Consider the following 21,334-nt stretch of genomic DNA (forward strand, 5'->3'; position numbering starts at 1 on the left):
GAGACAAAATGAGCTTGTGATTAATACTGGAAGCCTCAGACTCCGGTGTGGATAGGAGTTGCTATTAGTCCTCTTGGCCTTTTGGGGTCTGTGATCCCCCTTCAGCTGGAGCTGACAGAGCCTGGATGCCTGAGGGGCCCTGAGACTGGGTCTCCAGGATCATCCATAGCTGTGCCCAGGATTCCAGTAAGGAGAGGAGGTCCCAGGTCAGACGAAGCACAGAGGCTATGAAGGAATTCCCAGATTGGATGAGAGGAGTCCAGCTTTCACCTCCCATCGCCATTTTGGCTTCCATTCTGACATGTGATGGGTAAACTGGTCCATATGAAGCTATGACGGCTGTCCAGAGGTGAGGCCAGTCCAGGCCACCCTAGAGAAGATCCAAGATCACATCATTAAGAACTTGAATCAGCTACCTTCCTCCTGCCTTTTGAGTCCTCAAAACTATGCAGCTCTAGGGGCACCTGGGTAGCACTGTTGGTTAAGCCTCAGACTCTTTTTTTTTTTTTTTAAACGTTTATTTATTTTTGAGACAGAGAGAGGCAGAGCATGAACAGGGGAGGGGCAGAGAGAGAGGGAGACACAGAATCTGAAACAGGCTCCAGGCTCCGAGCTGTCAGCATAGAGCCCGACGCGGGGCTCGAACTCACAGACCGTGAGATCATGACCTGAGCCGAAGTCGGACGCTTAACTGACCGAGCCACCCAGGCACCCCTTGCCTCAGACTCTTGATCTCAGCTCAGGTCTTGATCTCAGGGTCATGAGTTCGGGCCCCATGTTGGGCTCCAAGCTAGGTGGGAAGCCTACTTATAAATAAACAAACAAACAAACAAACAAATGACTATGCGGCTCTCATGTCACTCCCTATAGTGACAAGCAAGAAGGAAAACAGGAGGACTGAGGACTGGCTCAGTGATAAGAGCTAACTAGCTATGCCAGCTCACTGGGACCCTGTGCATCTCTCTGCACAACTATCCTAGACTGTTTTTTGACCTATGTCTCCTTGACTTGTGAACTTGAGGGACAAGGACTCTTCTTAACGTCTCTATCTCCAGTGTTAAGCATTGTGCCAGATACACGGTAGTCGTTGTGTCATTCATTCAATAATTCTATTGAGCGTTGTGCTAAGTGCTGGAGATACAAAGCTGAACAAGCCAAAGTCCCTGCCCACACGGAACTCATATTTTTTGCTTGTTTGTTGTTTGTTTGATTGGTTTGTTTTGGTTTTGGTGCTGAAACCCGAGAGCTCATATTTTAGTGAGGAAGACACACAATAAAGATGTAAACCATGGGTGGAGGGATGTTACCTGAGAGACCAGTGACAGGGAAGATCTGAGATCTAAGCTGAAATATGAAGGGTAAAAAGAGCAAGAAGATATCTTTGCTTAATACCTACGTGTTGCAAGGATGGATGGACAGATGAATGGATAGACAGACCAATGGGGCGGATTCTGATGTGAATGAGACTCACGCTCTAGTGCCAGGTCCCTGGTGTGCTTAACTCTAGAGAGGAGGGTGTGGGCGGCACTGGGGACCCAGGATTCCCAGCCTGCTCTCCCAGAACTCCTGTTGAAGCCGCCGACCTGACCCGAGGGGCCGCTGGGGGGCGACCGAGAGCCCATTCATTTCCCTTTAAGGCCGAGGCGGAAGACTGACGGAGGAAGGGCCTTTGTGTCGGCGGGATAGAAATAGGCCAGCCCCTTTAAGAGGGCGGAGACTCGGGAGTCGCGGCCGCTTCGAAAGTGGCCTCGGGCGCTGCTGCTCGGCTTCCCGGGTTTGTCGGCCCCCGCCAGGGTCGCTGAGTAGCCTTTCTCCGACCTCGCCTCAGAGACCGTGCGGCCCGGACTCCGACGCTCCCACCGCAACCAAGACCGAGGCCCCGGCGACCCCTCGAGTCGGGGGCTTCCCGGCCACCCCCCTCTCCGGAGCCCGCCGGCCGTCGCCATGGTAATGCCGCGCCCGAGGCCGCAGAACTGCCTTCCGGCTTCCAGCCCTTCTCTCGTGCTAGCTGCACGGCCGGCTAGGGTTTGGGTCAGAGCTTGGTGGCTTCGGGAGACCTAGGTTCTAGTCAGTGCTTGCCCGGAGACCCTTGGGAAGGTCCTCGCCACACACCTACCTCCCTCTGGGCCTCAGTTTCCCTCCTGTTGCCTTCCATCTCTTCTTGGAGAACTCCTGGTCATCCTCCCCGGTGGGCTCAAACGTCACGCCTCCAGAGCCCCCACCCCCTCCCCCTAACCCGGACACTCTGATCCTTGGACGCTTGGGGGTGGGGGTGCCTAACTGTAGCTCTTGCTTTTTTGGCAACCGGGGTTTAGGCACACCCCGCTGCTCTTGAGTTTGACGCCAGTCTAAGAGCTGGCCACAGTAGCCCTGCTGCCTAGAAAGAAGGAACCGTGGACTGGGACATCCTACCCTCCTGGGACGCTGGCTTTGGGGCATGGGATTAGGTAGAAGGAAACCATTGGTTTGGCTTTCAGAAACAAGGCCACTAGCACTGCTGGGCATGCTTGGATTTATGGTGGCCTCTCTCTTGTTTGACATGGGTTCCCCAGGCCAGGTCTTTGGGATGTTGCAAAATCCTTAAGCCCATGTGCACAGCTCGGAGTCCAAAGAATGACCCAGGTTCCCTCTGGCAGCCTTCCTCTTGCCTCCTCCCCCCTCTCCCAGCGCTAATGCAGCTGGATCTGCGTGGATTATTTTACAAGAAGGGATTCTAAATCATCCAAGACTTTAAGTAAATCCCATCTCTCCCCTCCTCATCCCTTATTCCTCCCTCAGCACTAGCAAAAAAATAAAAAATAAATAAAAATAAAAAACAGTACACCTGGTGGTCGTGTTAGAATTGGAAAGAAGCGTAGTGAGGACAGAATGTACTTGCAAGCAGAATTTCTCCTCCAACCTCAATTGCTTTGTTTTCCTCTCAGGCATGCAGTTTGCAGAAGCTGTTTACTGTGGAAGAGGAGTTTGAAGATGAGGTAAGGAAGTGTTGGTGATCAGAGATAGCAGAGGAGGTCTTGAGTTGTAAACACCCAGACTCAGAACATTTCGAAGCAGCCTGCCCCAGCCTCCTTTCTTTTGACATGTATAGCTTTTGTGTCTGTGAGAGGCTGAGAAAACATGAGACATGTAAACAGCCAGAGACGGGAGGTGCCTAAATGGTAAGGGCCCTGGCCTGGAAGCTATATTATGTGGATGATTCGACTCACCTTTACGATGACATACTTGAGGTGGGAAAGAAAGTTTATGGAGAGCCAGCGACAACACAGTGACTGGATGATGGGAGGCCTGAGGTCGGTCGCCAAGTGGCTATGTGAGCCAGGGAAAATTACTTCATTCTCTGGCCTTCTGTTTTCTACAGTATGAGGGATATTCTTTTGCTCCAGAGGCTCTTCCCTTCCCTCTTTCTCAGAAGATGAGGGATTAGACTGGATCGGAAGCCAGCACATTAGAATCACCCCTGCTGAGGCCCTAACACATACCAATTAAACCAGGACTTCTAGGGATGGGCCCAGGCAGGGCTATTTCTAATCTGGGGGTATAGTCAGAGATCACTGAACAAGCTAGCCATCCCCACAGCTCTCTTTCTGCTCAGATCCAATGGATATAGTTTCCTCTGGGAGGCCCAAAATTGCTACCTGAAATCCTTTTCAGAAAGAGGTAGGATTGAAGTGAGTAAAACCCAAACAGGTAAATTAACCTGCTTAAGGATACAGCACCAACAATCTGGGTGAGGTCCTCGCTTCCTGATTCCAGTCTACATATATGGAAACTATTAAACTGCATTTATAGAGTAGAATTGCTTTACTTTATCGGCGACAAGCCATTCCAGCCTATTTTTTGTCTCCCAGCTCTGTGCTTTAAAAATCACGTTTAGGAATGGGGCGCTCAGTCAGTTAAGCATCTGACTCCAGCTCAGGTCATGATCTTACAGGTTCGTGGGTTCAAGCCCCACATCAAGCTCTGTGCTGACAGCTCAGAGCCTGGAGCCTGCTTCAGATTCTGTGTCTCTCTCTCTGCCCCTCCCCTGCTCATGCTCTGCCTCTCTCTCTCGAAAATAAACATTAAAAAAAATTTTTTTTAATCATGTTTAGTAAATAAAATAAAAATCACGTTTAGAATTTGTCCAGATGCCCAGTTTGTACCTAGTATGGTGATGAATGCTGCACCAGGGGCCCCACAGTCCTTTTCACAGTTCTTTTGAGGCTTTTGGAACCTGAGGTTTGAAAGGGAAAACAGAACTTCCTCAGACCCCTTAAAAATCAGTCTCTGGCTTTGCTCATTCACAGAAGCCCTAAGACATAGTGATAGGGGCACATATGAGTTCTAATCCTGATTCTGTGAAGGTACTTAACTTCTCTGAGTCTCCATTTCTGAATCCATAAAACAGGAATAATAATATCTATTAGGGCCATTGTGAAAATTCATTGTGAGAATTCTGGTAAAATGTTTACATGGTCCCTGGCACCCGGCATGGTTTCAGATTGTTACATGTTTTTGTTATCACTTGGAGACTTTAATTCGGTTTTTAAAAAAATTCAAAATTGCCAGCTTTGTCGAGGAGATGTGTCCTTGTCCTTGTCTTTCAGCTTTGTAGATGTGTATTTACAGGCTGCAAAAGTGGCTAAGTGCCCCACTTGGTTCTTACCAGGTGATGGTAGGACGGCTGGGCCAGCAATGGGATTAAGGATGAAGGTGTCAGGACACCTGGGTGGCTCAGTCACGAAGCGACTGACTTCGGTTCAGGTCTCATGACTCACGGTCCATGAGTTCAAGCCCCGCATCAGGCTCCGTGCTGACAGCTCAGAGCCTGGAGCCTGCTTCTGATTCTGATTCTGTGTCTCCCTCCCTCTCCACCCCTTCCCCACTCATGCTCTGGCTCTCTCTGCCTCAGAAATAAATAAACATTAAAGTTTTTTTTTAAAAAGAATGAAGGTCTGTGGGGTGCCTGGCCAGCTCAGTGGGTAGAGCATGTGACTCTTGATCTTGGGGTCGTGAGTTCAAGTCCTACATTGGGCACAGAGATTACTTTAAAAAAAAAAAAGAAGAGTGAAGGACTCTGACAGTTCAAGTTTCTGTTCCATGGCCAGTCCCTTTCCCCCTTCCCAAGGCAGATGACATCATGTCTGAGAGTGAGCTCTTTTTTTTTTTTTTTTTTTTAACGTTTACTTATTTATTTTGAGAGAGAGAGAGACAGAGCTTGAGAGTGGGGTGGGACAGAGGGAGAGACACAGAATCCAAAGCGGGCTCCAGGCTCAGAGCTGTCAGCACAGAGTCCGAGGCGGGGCTCAAACTCACAGACGCGAGATCATGACCTCAGCCAGAGTTGGAAACTCAACCGACTGAGCCACCCAGGCACCCCTGTGAGTGAGCTCTTTAGGAGAAAAGGGATCTGTCAACCTCCAGGATCATCAGGATTTTATTGCTGCTGTAATTCTAATATTGTTATTATTGCTAAATCCCATGATAGTCCTGCTAGAGTATGCTACACCCCCGATAATACACAAAGCCAGAAAAAAACCTTTCTCTGGCCCAGACACTCCAATGCAGCAGCACGGGTTGGGGGTGGAGGGGACCTTCCTGTCAGTTAAATCAGCAGTTCTAACTCAAAAACACCCTCAGAACAGGTCTGTTGCTCTCGAAGGTGTCAATCTCACCTTGCTTCCCAACTGGAATCCATACTTAATTTAACTTGCCTGAAAAGCTATATTTAACTTCTGCCTATTTTGCTGGATCCAAGGCCTCTGGCTTAGTGAAGGCTGTGTGTGTGTGTGTGTGTGTGTGTGTGTGTGTGTGTGTGTGTGTGTGGTGGAGGAGGGGGGAGGAGTGCGTTGAGAACAGGCAGCATGACCAGCTGGATAGACCCCTGTTGCACAGGCTGGACACCAGAAACCTTGTTTTCTTGAGATGGGTGTGTGGCCTTGGGTGATTGGATTCCTTTGTGCCCTGGTATGTTTGCTTCTCCTGCCACTCCCCTGACTGCCACCGCTTCCCTGTCCCCCGAGAGAAGCTACCTGAAGACTTAGCCTTAGAATGTTTCTTGGTGCGCCTGGGTGGCTCAGTCGGTTAAGCGGCCGACTTCGGCTCAGGTCATGATTTTGTGGTCTGTGAGTTCGAGCCCCGCGTCGGGCTCTGTGCTGACAGCTCGGAGCCTGGAGCCTGTTTCAGATTCTGTGTCTCCCTCTCTCTGACCCTCCCCCGTACATGCTCTGTCTCTCTCTGTCTCAAAATAAATAAACGTTAAAAAAAAAAAAATTTTTAAAAGAATGTTTCTTTCATTCCTTATTTCCTTTTTTTTTTTTTCTTAAAGATTTTATTTTTAACTAATCTCTATACACAACGTGGGGCTCGAACTTACAACCCTGAGATCTAGAGTCCCATGCTCCACCGACTGAGTTAGCCAGGCATCCCACCACCTCTAGGCTTCTACCAGAAACATTCTGGGGCACCTGGCTGGCTCAGCGGGTGGAACATGAGACTTTTTTTTTTTTTTTTTTTAACATTTATTTATTTTTGAAGGAGAGAGAGACAGAGCATGAGCAGGGGAGGGGCAGAGAGAGAGAGGAAGACCTAGAATCTGAAGCAGGCTCCAGGCTCTGAGCTGTCAGCACAGAGCCTGACACGGGACTCAAACTCACAACCTGTGAGATCATGACCTGGGCTGAAGTCAGATGCTTAACCGACTGAGCCACGAAGCGCCCTGTGGAGCATGGGACTCGATCTCTAGGTTGTAAATTCAAGCCCCACGTTGGATATAGATATTACTTAGAAATAAAATCTTAAAAAAAAAAAAAAGTCTGGAGGTGGGCTCATGGACAAGGTCAAAGATGGTGAGAGACTCCACCGTTGCCTTTCATGGCTTGGTTTCTCACTTGCATATATCTGTGCTTATATACACGCCACATACATGAAAGTAAGAGCAAGAGTGTTCCTTTGGGGCACCTGGGTGGCTCAGTCGGTTGAGTGTCCAGCTCATATTTTTGGCTCAGTTTCACAGTTCATGAGTTCAAGCCCTGTGTTGGGCTCTGTGCTGACAGCACGGAGCCTGCTTGGGATTCTCTTGTCTCCCTCTCTGTCTGCCCCACCCCCCACTTATATGTGTGGGTGTGTGCGCTCTCTCTCTCTCTCTCTCTCTCTCTCTCTCTCTCTCAAAAATAAATAAACGTTAAAAAAAAGAGAGACAGAGTGTGTTTCTTGATTTCCAGATGCCAAGACCCACTATCTCTGCTTCTTTGTAGGATTTTTTATCTGCTGTGGAGGATGCAGAGAACGAGTTTGCTGGCTCACGGCCTTTGAATGCTGGATGCCTGAGACCTGTCTCTTCTAGGCCACAGGAGACCGTGCCGGCACAGTCTTCTGGGCAGCTGCCGTCATGCCCCACTGCTCTTTCAGAGGCTTTGGGCCCGTCAGCCCTGGGACTCCGCCTTCCTACCTCCAGCATGCCCAGGGCCATCAGGGACCCACCTTCCATAGGAACAGCCCCCCTAAGGCCTGTCCCGACTTCTAGCAGCTGGACTGGTCATCAGAGACGAGTGTCCCTGCCAGAAGTGCTCAAAGAGCCGGCGAGACCCCAGACATCAGCCTCCCGCCCCCTGCTCACCTTTGAGAGCCAACAGCAGATGATTGGTGGCTTTGAGGGTCCTGAACAAGATGAATTTGATAAGGTCCTGGCAAGCATGGAGCTGGAGGGGCCTGGCGTGGAGCTGGAACTTGGAATCAGCAGTGAGGCCACGGGAATCCCGCCCACCTGGCAGCAGGAGGACTTAGCTTTGGCTAAAAAGGCTCGCGTAGCTGAGCTGAGCAGGTCTTGCCAAAAGAGGCCCACGCCTGCCTCCCACATAACGAGTGTCATGTCAGCCGACGATGAGCCCCCAGCACCTGGGGTCCACTGTAGGACTGCACAGCCCCACCTGAGACCCGGTGCCGTGAGCAACCTTCCTACCCCAACTGCCTCAACAGTTCCTGCTCAGCAACCCCACTCGGAAGCCTGCCCTCAGGGGCCCGCTCTTCGAGCGGCACAGCCTCTCCAAGCTGCTGGCCGGCCTGTTCAGAGCGGCCCGCAAAGTCCTTTCCCTGGTCAGTCATTCCAACGTCCAAATGCCTGCTTGCGTGGCAAATCTCACCTTCCTGGTCCACGAACTCCCAACTCGATCTGTTCTACTCCCTCGAGGACTATCTCTGCATTATTTCCTCGGAGCCCCTTACAACCCCGAGCTCCAGCGGCTTCCGTCAAGTGTCCTGCCGGCACCCCAAAGAGCCCCCATTCCTCCCTGGTCCTCCAAGCAGCTCTCCAGCCACCCATAGTCACCAACCACCTGGTGCAGCTGGTCACTGCTGCCAACCGGACACCCCAGCGACCCGCCCGCACCAAAACCCGCCGCTTCCCCGGCCCCGCAGGGATCCTGCCCCACCAGGTGAGTGACAGGTTCTCGTTGGCAGAAGGGGTCCAGGACGTTGCGGGGACAAGGGGGAGAATCTGGTCCCAGAATATCTTCACTCCTGGGGGAGGGAGGGAAGGAGAAAGTGCAGATAGAGGGCTGTTTTGTTTTTTTTAATGTTTATTTTATTTGAGAGAGAGGGAGACACAGAATCCGAAGCAGGATCCTGGCTCGGATCTGTCAGCACAGAGCCTGACGCGGGCCTCGAATCCACAAACCGCGAGATTATGACCTGATCCGAAGTCGGATATTTAACCAACTGAGCCACGCAGGCACCCCAGAGAGGGGGGCTTTCCAAGTGGTAGAAGAAGTCAAAAAAAGTGGGAAGAAAGAATCAAGTGCTTGAAAAACCACAGGCGAGAGAGGTGCTTTGGCTCTGAGAACCTCACAACTTTTATTCTGTTGAACACCTACTGTTTGCTAAGCACTAAGGCAAGGCAGATTAATTCACGTCTGTTTCCTAAGGACTTGTATGTGTGGGTCAGTTCGCTTGGAACTGGGAATGCAGAGGTTAAAACAGAAGTAGTTCCAGCGCAGTGGAAGAAGCAGACGCGAACGAGCGATTAGACATAAACCGCGTAGTGTGAGTAGAGGTCATTCCCTAGGTGCAGGGGAGACACTGGACTCCTTATGCTTACCGAGTGGGCTTTGGAGGGATGGCTAGGAGGTTAACAGGTGTGTGTAGGAAGGCTGTGCTCCGGGAGGCATGTCAGCGGTGGCAAGACCGGGAAGAGCGTGTGCGAAGGCACAGCGGCGTAAGAGCAAGATGCCATCAGAGGTGCAGAGAACAGCTCGCTGCGGCTGGTGTGCGGGGTCGGCGTGGGGAAGCCGGGCTGTGCTGGGAGTTTGAATTTCAGCGGTGGTGGAGGGACAGTATCCGTCAAAGCATCTTGGATCAGATCCCAGATAACGGGATTCTGCGGGTCTGATCTGGTGGTGATTGGTGTGCTCCTTTTCTCACGTTTTAGGGCGGTTCAGATAATTTCTGCCTGTTCCTTGCTCTTCGCTGGCACTTTAAGGGAAATCCACGGAGGCCATCTACCTTCCTCCTGGGCTAGATCTCTGCAGGGAAGGGTTCGGTCCCTGAGAAGGGATTTGGGGAAGGCTGCCCCTTTGCCTAGCCCAGGCCTCTCTATCCGGGTCATTGCCTCCTTCAGGAAGCCCTGGGTTTTGTTCCTGGGCCAGCTCCGGCTCCCTCACATTCCCAAAACAGTCCCCAAAGCATCTTTTTTTGAGCTGCCAACGAGGCTCCTGAGACTTCGTTAGGAGAGACGTAATATGTGTTAATTGTCCCTGATAGTTTCCTGAACTCATTATGTAACCCAGACAAGAAGCTGCAACTTGTAAATAACAGCTGCTGAGCTCGCTCTCGCCTTCTTCTTCTCTCTCCCCTTGCAGCACAGTGGGAAAAATCTGGAGGAGATCATGGTTTCCACACCCCAGACTCCGACTCATGGTGCCCTGGCTAAATTCCGGGCCGAGGTAACTGGTTCCCTGCGGATGTTCACTTCCTGGGCATCACTTAAGAGTGAGGGACATCCCTGCACGTTTTAGGAGTTGAGAAGCAGAGTCTATGCTGCTAGGCTTCCCCGCGGTGACGCACCAAAGGGCACGTGGCAAAGGCCGTTTGGGAAAGTCAGGTCTCCTGGCACAAAGTGAAGCCTGTCCTGATGCTGACCGAGGCCAGGGGTCCAGTCTTCCCTACTCCTCCAGGAAAGAAAGGCCCAGCTAACTCCCGTCTTTCCTCAGGGGAGGGGAGCGTAATAGGTATTAGGAAATTGTATCTCAGGAACCCCTCCTCTCAGGTTTCTGAGAATTGAGTGGGGAACGATCTGCCTTCATCTTGCCTCCAGTGGATTCCTCTTTGGTGGGGGAGACCCATCCTTCCTCCTCACTGGGATTCTCGTTGCCCTCCTCTGCCCTCACACCCACTTTTGCTTTTAATTCTCTAGCAGTTTTTCTCTTTGCTGTAGTTCCACAGATCTATCAGTCCGCTTCAGGTCCAAAGCAGCAAATACTCCTCTGGGTTCAAAGCATTTTTTTTTTTTTCTTTTTAACGTTTATTTTTCAGAGAGGACACAGAGTGCGGGCAGGGGAGGGTAAAGAGAGAGGGAGACACAGAATCTGAAGCAGGCTCCAGGCTCCGAGCTGTCAGCGCAGAACGCAACCCGGGGCTCGAACCCATGAACCGCGAGATCATGACCTGAGCCGAAGCCAGACGCTTAACCGACTGAGCCACCCAGGCGTTTTTTAATATGAGCATTTTTTTTTTAATTTTTTTTTTCAACGTTTTTTATTTATTTTTGGGACAGAGAGAGACAGAGCATGAACGGGGGAGGGGCAGAGAGAGAGGGAGACACAGAATCGGAAACAGGCTCCAGGCTCCGAGCCATCAGCCCAGAGCCCGACGCGGGGCTCGAACTCACGGACCGCGAGATCGTGACCTGGCTGAAGTCGGACGCTTAACCGACTGTGCCACCCAGGCGCCCCAATATGAGCATTTTTTAACGTTTTTTATTTTTTTTATTTTTGGGACAGAGAGAGACAGAGCATGAACGGGGGAGGGGCAGAGAGAGAGGGAGACACAGAATCGGAAACAGGCTCCAGGCTCTGAGCCATCAGCCCAGAGCCCGACGCGGGGCTTGAACCCACGGACCGCGAGATCGTGACCTGGCTGAAGTCGGACGCTTAACCGACTGCGCCACCTAGGCGCCCCTGAGCGTTTTTTAATATAAGAAGGTTAATAGTTAAACCAGAGGCATCCCAAATAAAATATGACTGTTTCGAAATGACTTAAGGCACTGTGAAAGCCTATCAATGTAAGTGGGGGCTCCCTGGCCCTAAGACTTTTCGAGGCTGTTACACAAGAGACAAGCATGGATAGACCGTCTTTTGCTTCGGGACAACTAAAGTCAGGAACTGATTTAAAATTTAAAAAAAATTTTTGAGAGAGAGGGTGCAAGTGAGTGAGGGACAAAGAGAGAGAGAGAGAGGATCCCAGGAGGGGCAGAGGGAGAGAGAGAAAGAGGGGTGAGAGAGACAGTGGGGCTCACCCGAAGCGGGGCTTGTGCTCACCCAATGTGGGACTCGAACTCATGAACCGTGAGATCACGAGCTGAGTCGAAGTCAGATGCTTAACGACTGAGCCACCCAGGTGCCCTAAAATGAAATAAACAAGGAACACCTTTGCTATTGCTGTTAAATGAAAGATGTGCTGTGCAACCAGATCTCACGTACCATTCTGAGACCTAGGGAATAAACGAAAGCAGAGACGGTGGCTACCATGTTGCAGGGAATGTGCCCTTCCCTCCCACCCCTCCATCCTGTCTCGGTCAAGGTCTGTAGCAAGGTGGGTCCATTAACACAGGCTCCCCCTCTGCTCTGTGGTGCCAGATTGTTACTAGTTCCCAGGCGTCGGTGGAGGAGGATTTTGGGCGAGGGCCCTGGCTGGCCATGAAATCTGCTCTGGGCCTGGAGGAGAGAGACCCCACCTGCTTTCTCTGTACCTATAGCATCGTCATGGTGCTGCGGAAGGTAAGGGTCCTGGGTGCTGAGATGTGCAAGAAAGACCGTTTTTACCCTTCCTACCAACCTGCTGTCCTACTCCACCTTAGGAAAGGGGCTGTCCGTTTGCTCCCTCTTACCCCAGGTCTGTCTCTGAGCAGCAGCACGGAGTCCCTTTTGGTTGTATCATCTTCCGCTCACCTAGCATTTCACCAGCATCGACAGTGTCAGGCACAGGCAGAAGCAGAAAGTGGGTTATGGCTATGTCTCTGCACATCCAGGCCCTGGATGAGGCAGGGGTAAGCACACTGTTACCCTTCGAGCTCCCTAGAGGTCAAGGGTCATATGCAGACACATTCTCGTGGCCTGCTGTGATGTAGCTCTCTATAAATACATATATGCTGGAGAAAGGAAGCAGGGGGCAGAAAGGACCTGCCAGCTTCGGGTCTGCTAGAGAGAGACAGGATGGGTCCTTCAGACGGCCCTTTTGCCCCCCACAAAAAGAGCATCACCACACCTGTACTCTCCTCCCCTCCTCCTCCCCTCCGGTTGCCCTGGTGCACTTGGGAACCTTACAGGTGGGATGTGGCTTGCTCAGCAAATGCCTCTCCTTGTAACCAGGCAGCCCTGAGGCAGCTTCCCAGGAACAAGGTCCCCAACATGGCAGTGATGATCAAGTCCCTGAGTCGGAGCACGATGGACGCCAGTGTGGTTTTCAAGGACCCCACGGGTGAGAAGTTAGGTCCTGGGGGTGTCTGATGAGTGGCCTTCGTGGAGTTCAGGAGATGAGGAGGAGTCACCCTCTTCATTTGCAGATGGGAAAATTGAGGCAGTGAGCAGCCCACTTCCCAGCCAGGGCCCAAACCAGTCACTGCGCTGTCCTTGACCCAGACTGATGGGCCGCGCGGTATTTGCAGGAGAGATGCAGGGCACGGTGCACAGGTTGCTGCTCGAGGCCCGGCAGAGTGAGCTGAAGCCTGGCTCAGTGCTGCTGCTGAAGCAGGTATGGGGGGGCTCCAAATGCGGACCTCCTCTCCAACCCTCCCAACCCTGGAGAAGGCCCCTGAGTTGTCCGTCTGGCTCCCTTCCCTCCCCGGTCCCCAGGCCAGGAATGGTTGGGCTGGTGCTAGACCCCGCCTCCTATTCTGTGGGGCAGATGGGGGGGGGGGTTGTGTTGTGTGGAGAGGAGGGTGTGGTATGTGCTTCTACAGGGCGGGGGCAGGAGCGGTTTGGGTGAGCCTGGTGCAGAAGCCAGAGAGGGAGAGGCAGGCGGGGACCAGGTGGCATGGGACAGCATCTTAGCGCCCCGTCAGGGCACTGACCTTCCCCTTCCTTGACCCCAGGTTGGAGTGTTTTCTCCTTCGCTCCGAAATCACTACCTCAACGTGACGCCCAACAACCTGGTCCATATTTACGGCCCAGATTCTGGGGATGGGAACTTCCTCAAGCCATCTCCGCCCTTCCCCAAGGTAAGAGGAGCGGGATGGAACGGGGCCCGGGAGATCCGCTTTCTGCCTGTATATTCTGGTGTCTTCCCCTCCTTCACCCTGGGGAGCAGAGGTGTGAAGGGGGCAGTTGCCCTGAGGTGAAGAGATGCCTCTGGGGACAGGGTCATCTCCTTCTGTTCCTGGTCCAGCCGCCTGCCAGATGGCACAGTAACAGGACCTAGAGCAGCTGGCTTCTTGGGGATCGTGATCTGATGGCAGGCTTGAGCACTGGAGAGGATAGGAGTCACTTGAGAACTAAGCAAGTTGTGCGTCCCCCAGAGGGTGTGGCCCTCGGTAAGTGATGGAGGCTCAGATCTGCTACAGGTGGCAGAGAACAGTGAGCTACATACAGACTGTCGGGTGAGCCGGCACTTAGTCTGCATCTTCCCTCCTGGCCCCCACCTATGCTAGGTGAGGCGGCACCCACACAGAACCCAGGTGGGGACACCCCCCTTGGGAACTAAAGGAGCCCGGGGTTCCAGGCAGCTCCACTCCAGGCTAAGAGTGCAGAGCCTGGCCTTGACTTGGCACACAGTGTCCCCTCTGTGGCCACTTCCACACTTCCCGGGATCCTAAGTTGTTACCATGGCCCGGCCTGGAGGTCAGGAGACCTGGGTCATGTCCCCACTCTGCTGGTAATTTGTAACGTGACCTTGGGCAAGTCCCGTCCCTGCCCCTGCTGTTGCTTCATCTCTGAAGTGAAGGGTTAGACCTGATGACTTCTGCTCACGCTCCACCCTTGGCTCTAATGGCCTACTTCCATTTCTCTTATCTTTCCCCTTAACCTTCCACATTTTCTCAAAATCACCCTGCTTCCAAAAGATCATCTTTCTTTTTCTTTTAAGTTTCAAGATATCCATACCCCTTGACAAAAATCGAAATGGTACAGAGAATAAAGCAAAGCTTGTAACTCACTCTTCTCCGCTGCCATCCCCTAGGGCTAACCATAGTTAACAGTTTAATTACTAATTTCCACTACCTGCTCATATATCAGCTAGTGTGGGGATTATTAAAAGCTTTTTAATCCCAGGCTAACTCCTCAGCATATTTTTGAATGGCTTCTTCACTCTCTGCTCCAACTATATATAGATTTCCTAAAGCACCAGATGCCAACAAAATTAGGGAAGAAGAGTGCCCAAAAAGTGTTTTGTTTTTTTAATTACCTGCTGTTTTGGGTGTTGGGTATTTTTATCTCCCTCCCCTGGGTGACTGGCCCCTGCCACACTCCTCTGTATTGTCTTTCCTGAACCCCCACCTATTCCATTGAGGTCGTCTGGGTGGATGTGGAATTGTCCAGAGGGATATCCAGAGCACAGGCTTTGGTAACCAGGCTGTCTGTCCCCAGGACCCAGGGAGCTTCCCTGGCAGCCTCCACCATGAGACTGCGAAGTCTGGAAGAGGCCTCAGAACAGTGCACGATGCAGAGGCAGGGGCATCCCCTGAGGAAGAACTCCCAGAAGCAGGTAAGGCAGTCAGCTCCCCAGGAGCAAAAGAGGTTCTCCTTCTATTTCCTCTTGAATAGCACAGCCAGAAGAACCTGGCTGCGTCTTTCTCCTCCTCCTGTGAATCTTTGGGTCTTACGCAACCTTACAGAAATCGGATGTGGTGTCTTTTCTGGCCAGGCTGCAGGCCCCGAACTAACTACTAGGGTGATAGGGGCCACATAAAGCAGATACAGCGTGAGCCACAGGTCTCCCCCATTTCCAAGCCGTGTGCTTTTAGCCACAAGGAGGAGATGAACCGGCACCGTCCTTCTGCCACAGCTTGAGTCTTCCGTGGGCTGATGGCCAGACCCCAGAGGCAGATTTCCGTATCCTGACCAAGCTCAGAGGCCCTGCAGGCGGTGCTGAAGACTCACACATCCGTGCGGGACCAGGACACAGACCCGAGAGGCCCAAATACTGGGTTAGGGTACAGCCAGCTTGTTCCTCGGGGGGCAGCATCCCCCAGATGAAGCTAGCACAATCCAAGTCTGCGCCTTGGCTTTTCGATTCCATAAATTCAACCCTGTCTGGCCTCACAGTTCATTGAGATTATGGGTAAGTGTCTCGCGTTAGGGGCGCCTGACTAGCTCAGTCGGAACAGTGTACGACTCTTGATCTCAGGGTTGTGAGTTCAAGCCCCACACCGGGTGCAGAGGTTACTTAAATAAATAAATAAATCTTTAAGTGTCTCACATGAACCAATTTCGCGTTAGACCAACAGATAAACCACAGAGCCCATTTACTTATAGCCTATGAGAAGGTACTCCTTATGCTGGAATCTTCTCTGGAATGTCCTTGTAAGTAAGCTTGCTGACAAGCCAAACCATCCTCAGAAGGTCGCCGGTGGTCAGGGAGTGAGACTGAGACTTGCCTGTACGATATTGTGGCTGGTGTCATGTCTCCACTGTAGGGACAGACATGCCGAGCAGACAACTACTCGTGGTGGCTGGACAGGGCCTGGAGACGCCAATACTCGTTCGTACTCTGATTCCCAGTTTCCTAGGCCCTCACTGATTGCTCATTCCCCTTCATTAAATATAGAGTTTCCCCGAACCGTCCTAATGTAGCTAGTGAGGGGCACCTTTTTTTGTTACAAATTTCAGTCCCACTTCCCCGAGTACAGGGCTGGTCACCTTTTAATCAAATTCTGAATGCCCCCAAACAGGCTTCTATCCTTCCAGCAGCCATGTTTATCACGTGCCCTGAGCCAGACCAGACTCGCCTCTGCAGGGGTAGTTTCCAGCCCGACTTACTCCACGGGCGGCCTGATCCAGTCCGTGGCGCGGGAGTTTTCTAGCTGGAAGCCGTGGCGCTGGCATGGGATGGAGCTTGAGTAGGCTCACCACGGGCAGGCCATTTGACCTCTTTGAACTCGGTTCTCTCAGATAAAGTGGGGATTCTAACAGGGAGCACCATGAACTGCCCCGTGAAGTATACTGTGAGGACTGGAAGGAAGGGGTGAGTACGGCGGGTGCGGCCCCCGCACCCGGTACAGCACACGCTCAGTATGTGTTAGCTGCTGTGTCAGCAGTAACAGTACCAAGCTCCATTTCCAAGTTCTCAGACACAAGCACCCGTCTGAGAACTACGGTCAGGGTCAGTTACTTTCATTCCAAACGCCCCTGAATGCCCTTTGGGGAAGGGGATGATGTTGTCTCACGCTCTTGAGGTGAGAAACCAGATTAGGGAATGCTTCTGAATGATTAGGGAATGATTCTGAACACCTCAAATGGCTTTCCCCGCCTTTTTTCTCCCTCTGGCCAATGAGAGGGTAGCACTAGAGAACGTCTGTCTGCTCAAGCACTCTGGATGGAAAGAGAGGAACCACTGAGGCCCAGGCAAAGCGTCTTTCTTGACAGAACGGCCCAGGCATTTTGTCCGTACCCCGTGTGTGTGTGTGTGTGTGTGTGTGTGTGTGTGTGTGTGTGTGTGTGTGTGTGTGTGTGTGTGTGTGTGTGTGTGTGTGTGTGAAGCAGAGGGAAGGTGGGAGTCAGGCTGGCCTCGGGCCCATTAGTGCGGTCACCACTGCCCAACTGTGTGCCTGGTCCAGGCCTCCCTGAAGGGCAGGAGCTTTGGACCTGAGTCACGTGGAACCCTAACGCTGACACTAAGTCTGCCTACCCTCTCCATCTCCCCCTGCAGATGACCTAGATGGACTCCTGAGTGAGCTCCCTGAGGACTTTTTCTGTGGGACCAGCAGTTGGGACTGCCCCGAGGCAAGGCACCCACCGTGAGCAGGCAGCCTCTCAGCACCAAGCAAGGCCCCGGTTGTGTCTGATCGGGTCCCCGGGAGAGAGGAGGCCTGGCACGACTGGGGAATAAACACAGCTGAGGACTTTTATGGCCACCCCCACCCTGGATGCTTTCCCTGGGAACGCCCTTGTCCCTCGGACTCTCCGCTGCTGTCACTCATACCGGAACTCAGCCCAGGGGTGGCCCTTCTGCTCCTCTGTCCTCCAAGCCCTTGGGTGCATCCGTTCCTTCTGCCATCAGGGAAGGTGTGGCACTCTTCTGCCTCACCTTGACTTTGGGGGCCCCTGAGCTCCTTACTCCCTATCCCCTGAACACCTGAGGAGCCACACCACAGCAGTGGCGGCCGTCCCTCCGGTCGGGGAAGGAACACACTCAGACTTCCCTCTGCTTTGTCTCTTGAGGCCTGTGGCTGCCCAGCTCACCTGTGCCCAAGGTTCCCAGGTGTTGGGGGGCAGGGGTGTGGCTGTGGTGTCTTGTTCTGAAATAAAGCAGCTGCCTGTTCCGCCCGCCTCCCTCTCCCCTCCACCCTCGCTGCTCCTGGTCCTGTCTGTCCTGCCGGCGGGGCTTTGGCCAGGGCGGAGCCAAGCCGCTCGTTTTCCTTCTCTCTCTGTCTCTTTCTTCATAAACTTTTCTTCTAGACAGTTCGAGATTTACAGAATTATCGCAAAGATAACACAGGGAGTTCCTGTGTATCCCACACCCAGTTTCCCTGTCGGCATCTTACGTTAGCGTGGACACTTCTTACAACCGAAGAACCGGTATCCGTACATGATGATTATTAACTGGACTTCGTGCTTGCTTCAGATTTACGGTTTCCCTGCTGTCCTTTTTCTGGTCCAGGACCCCACATTCCATTCAGTTGTCCTGTCTCCTCAGGCTCCTCCTGGCTCTGGCAGACTCTCCTTGTTTTTTATGACTTTGACAGCTTGGAAGAGTATGGGTCCAGCATATTCCAGGAGGCCCCCTATTGGAATTTGTCTCATTAAAAAAAAAAAAAAAAAAAAAAAAAAAAAAAGATGAGACTAGGGCTACGTGTCTTGTGGAGGAAGACCACAGAAGTAAGACCACACATCAAGGGTTGATGTTGACCTTGACCACCTGGCTGAAGGAGGCGTTTGTCAGGGTTCTCCACTGTAAATTTTCTTCTTCTCTCTTTTCATACTGTCCTCTTTGACAGAAAGTCACTAGGTGTTGCCCATGCTGAGGAATGAGGAGTCCTGTTCTACCCTCTCTAAGGGCAGAATGTCTGTATAGATTATTGGGGATTCTCCCTCATTTCTTACTCAGTCCTACATTTATATCAGTGTGGGCTCGTGGGTATTTGTTTTATGTGTCGGGTCATAACCCAACGCTACTTTATTGTGTTGTCCAACAGTGCCTTGTCCTGTAGCTTTGCTGTGCTACCTTTCAGACCAGAGTTGGACAAGGGGCATGTGTACAAGGTGTGATTATACCAAGTTGCCAACCTTGTTTTCCTCTCTGGAATGAAGGGAAGAAAGGAATTGTCCCCCAGCTCATGGTTGAGGGGGTGTGGGTTAAAGACCCTAGTCTGACTGCCAGCCTCCCCTGCGTCGGCCTCAGCCTCAGCCTTCCCTAAGCTGCTGTGCGTCTGAGGCCTCCAGTGGGTCTGGTGCCGCTCTGGGGGAAGGCGCTGATCTCTTTCTTCCCGAAGAAAGGCTGATCCCCTGGATCCCTGTCTCAAGGCTGAAGTGAGCGAGTGCTTTAAGAACGCCATGTTCAGGGGCGCCTGGGTGGCGCAGTCGGTTAAGCGTCCGACTTCAGCCAGGTCACGATCTCGCGGTCCGTGGGTTCGAGCCCCGCGTCAGGCTCTGGGCTGATGGCTCAGAGCCTGGAGCCTGTTTCCGATTCTGTGTCTCCCTCTCTCTCTGCCCCTCCCCCGTTCATGCTCTGTCTCTCTCTGTCCCAAAAATAAATAAACGTTGAAAAAAAAATTAAAAAAAAAAAAAAAAAAAAGAACGCCATGTTCAGCTGGCTTCTGGTTGCTGTGGGGCCCTGTTCTAAAAGGCTTTTGTGTTCCAAGCCCAGGAGCAAGAAGGGGCTAATTTGCTAGCAACCTTCCTACCTGAACAGATCCTGCACTTCTCCCTCTTCTAGCCACTGCGAATTCCCCAGCCCTGCTGACGCAGCTCAGATCTGGGACACAGCCCACCTGTGCTGGGGGGTCGTCCGGTACCTAAACCACTCCGTGCCCCTTGGCCTGCAATACCACTCCCCACTCAGTCCCCTTGAGCCCCGCTCTCTACCGCTCACAGTCCTGACCGGCATCCTGGAATCTTGTGTCCTTCCTTACCCTACAGGCTCAGCTCCCAGAGGGCAGGGTGGGCATCCAGTCACCTGGCACTGTTCCCGCCACTAGAACTGGGCTCCCTGGGGGTTTGTGTGGGGGTTGGAGTAAAAGCCTCCATTTTCTGCCCTCAGGAAGCTAAGGCTAAAGACAGGAGACAGCACACGGTATCTCTGAGGACTGGGTTGTAGTCAGAGCACCTTCAGGCCTGCGTGACAGACAAGAAGGCTGCAGAGGGGCTGAGGAGGTCAACACAGCCCTTCACCCTACACGTCATGACCACTGTGTGCCTCAGAAGGACGGGGACACCCACCTCACCTTTGCCCCTCTTGGCCCCACCCGGCCCATCGGCTCCCAACCCTGGGAACCCAGCTGTGGGTGCTGAGCTAGGCCGTTGGCGGGGCAATTAAAACACCAAATGGGTTCCAACAGGGTTAATCACAGCCTCATTTATAGAGGCGCCTTTCTCTGAGGATCTCCAAAGACCTCGCTGCGCATGATGTCATTCCTCCTCTGGGATCCCCCACCCTGGAATACCACCAAGAAGCTGGGGCCAGAGTGGGTGAACAGCAGGGTAAGGGCAGTGCCGGAAACAGCCCAGGCTGCTGCCACCCACTTGGGCAGGCAGATGAGTGTTCGGGCTGGCAGAGAACAAGGGCCCTCAGTCAATGCACTACACATAAGGGGCCAGCCTGCTGCCAGCCAAGCGCTTCTAAACACCACATCCAGACCTATTGTGTGCCAGGCCCTTGCTGGGCCGCAGAGACCCAGCTGAGTAAATCCTGGCCCTGCCCTGGCCCAGCATGGCCGACTTCTGTCCACGGGACACTGGGCTAGGTCCTTCGCAAAGTCCGTGTGAAGTCCTCCTGGAGCGCGGGGCAGGGGAGTGGCAGGGAAGGGTGAGGAGCCTCAATGAGGATGCTTTGGGCCCGAGGAACCGGGCTTCACTTTGGAGAGGGCAGCTGTTGGAAGCCAGCAGACACCGTCAAGCTAGGAAATGAACCATTTTAGATCCCTCCACTTGGGTGGCAGAGCAGAGGGATTGTGGCCAGAGAAAGGAACAGCAGGAGGCTGGGCCCGTCTGAGTTAAGGGCACTGAGATGGTGACTGACAGTGTGAGAAGCAGCGCTGGGACTTTGTGTGAGGGATCAGGGGGAGGAAGTAGTCGGAGGTAAGGGAGCAGGGGCTGCTGCGGTGCCTGGGAGGGGAGGAGGCGCTGCGGGCCGAGGGGCCAGGAGAGCCCGCAGTGCTGGGGCAGATGGACCGGGGCGCCGTGGGGCTCAGCTGGCCCTGAGGGGCCGAGGGGCCTCCTGCCAGCACACTGGGAGAGGTGGGGGATTGGGACAGCCGAGGCTGGGGCATCCCTTGTACCCTCCCCTTCCCCCCCCCCCCCCCCCCCCCCCCCCCCGCTTGGCCGCAGCACCAGCCAGTGCTATTTCACGGCCTCGTTCCTCCCCCTAGAGGCTCCTGGAAGGACAGCTGCTTTCTCTTGGTGAATGAGTTTGTGGTTTGTAGGTGTCTTTGGTCCTAGTCCCCAGTTGCCAGGTGGACCCCTTGCCTGGCAGGCAGGTGAGCCCTTTTAGGTGCCGGGGGCTGGGGGGGGCGGGGACACAAAATTCATTGCGGGCAGTTTCTAGAGATCATGCTGGCCTGCTGGGAGGGTGGGGAAAGGCTCTCACCACTGTCCGCCCTCATGTGGCCACAGCAGCTGGAGCCAAAGTGCACCATCTATGCAGTCTGGCCACCTGGGGTCCTAGTCCTGGCTCCGCTCCAAGCGGTGACCTTGGAGCCAGTAATTTCCCTTGTTAATTTCCCCTTAAGTTCCTCATCGTTAAAACCGACATAAAACCACCCACCTCAGAAGTG

General features: G+C 53.0%; 1 protein-coding gene across 1 annotated transcript; it reads left to right on the forward strand.

Annotated features, from left to right (window-relative positions):
* The first annotated feature begins 1,702 nt into the window (after positions 1 to 1,702).
* HROB (homologous recombination factor with OB-fold) lies at positions 1,703 to 17,665 on the forward strand. The gene is made up of 10 exons (XM_086687474.1): positions 1,703 to 1,947; positions 2,925 to 2,975; positions 7,236 to 8,411; positions 9,834 to 9,917; positions 11,829 to 11,969; positions 12,561 to 12,669; positions 12,857 to 12,942; positions 13,283 to 13,408; positions 14,772 to 14,889; positions 17,053 to 17,665. The coding sequence occupies exons 1-10, from the start codon at positions 1,945 to 1,947 to the stop codon at positions 17,142 to 17,144; spliced, it is 1,986 nt and encodes a 661-aa protein (XP_086543600.1). The 5' UTR covers positions 1,703 to 1,944; the 3' UTR covers positions 17,145 to 17,665.
* The last annotated feature ends 3,669 nt before the right edge of the window (positions 17,666 to 21,334 follow it).

Source organism: Puma concolor, chromosome E1, assembly GCF_028749965.1.
Source record: "Puma concolor isolate L17-30 chromosome E1, mPumCon1.1.hap2, whole genome shotgun sequence".
NCBI classification, from domain to species: Eukaryota; Metazoa; Chordata; class Mammalia; order Carnivora; family Felidae; genus Puma; species Puma concolor.

What these genes read in the sequence shown, in the direction of transcription:
- HROB (XM_086687474.1), top strand. An exon ending in TCGTCATGGTGCTGCGGAAG is followed by an intron (nt 11,970 to 12,560) that starts GTAAGGGTCCTG and finishes CCTTGTAACCAG; the next exon opens with GCAGCCCTGAGGCAGCTTCC. An exon ending in GGAAGAACTCCCAGAAGCAG is followed by an intron (nt 14,890 to 17,052) that starts GTAAGGCAGTCA and finishes CTCCCCCTGCAG; the next exon opens with ATGACCTAGATGGACTCCTG.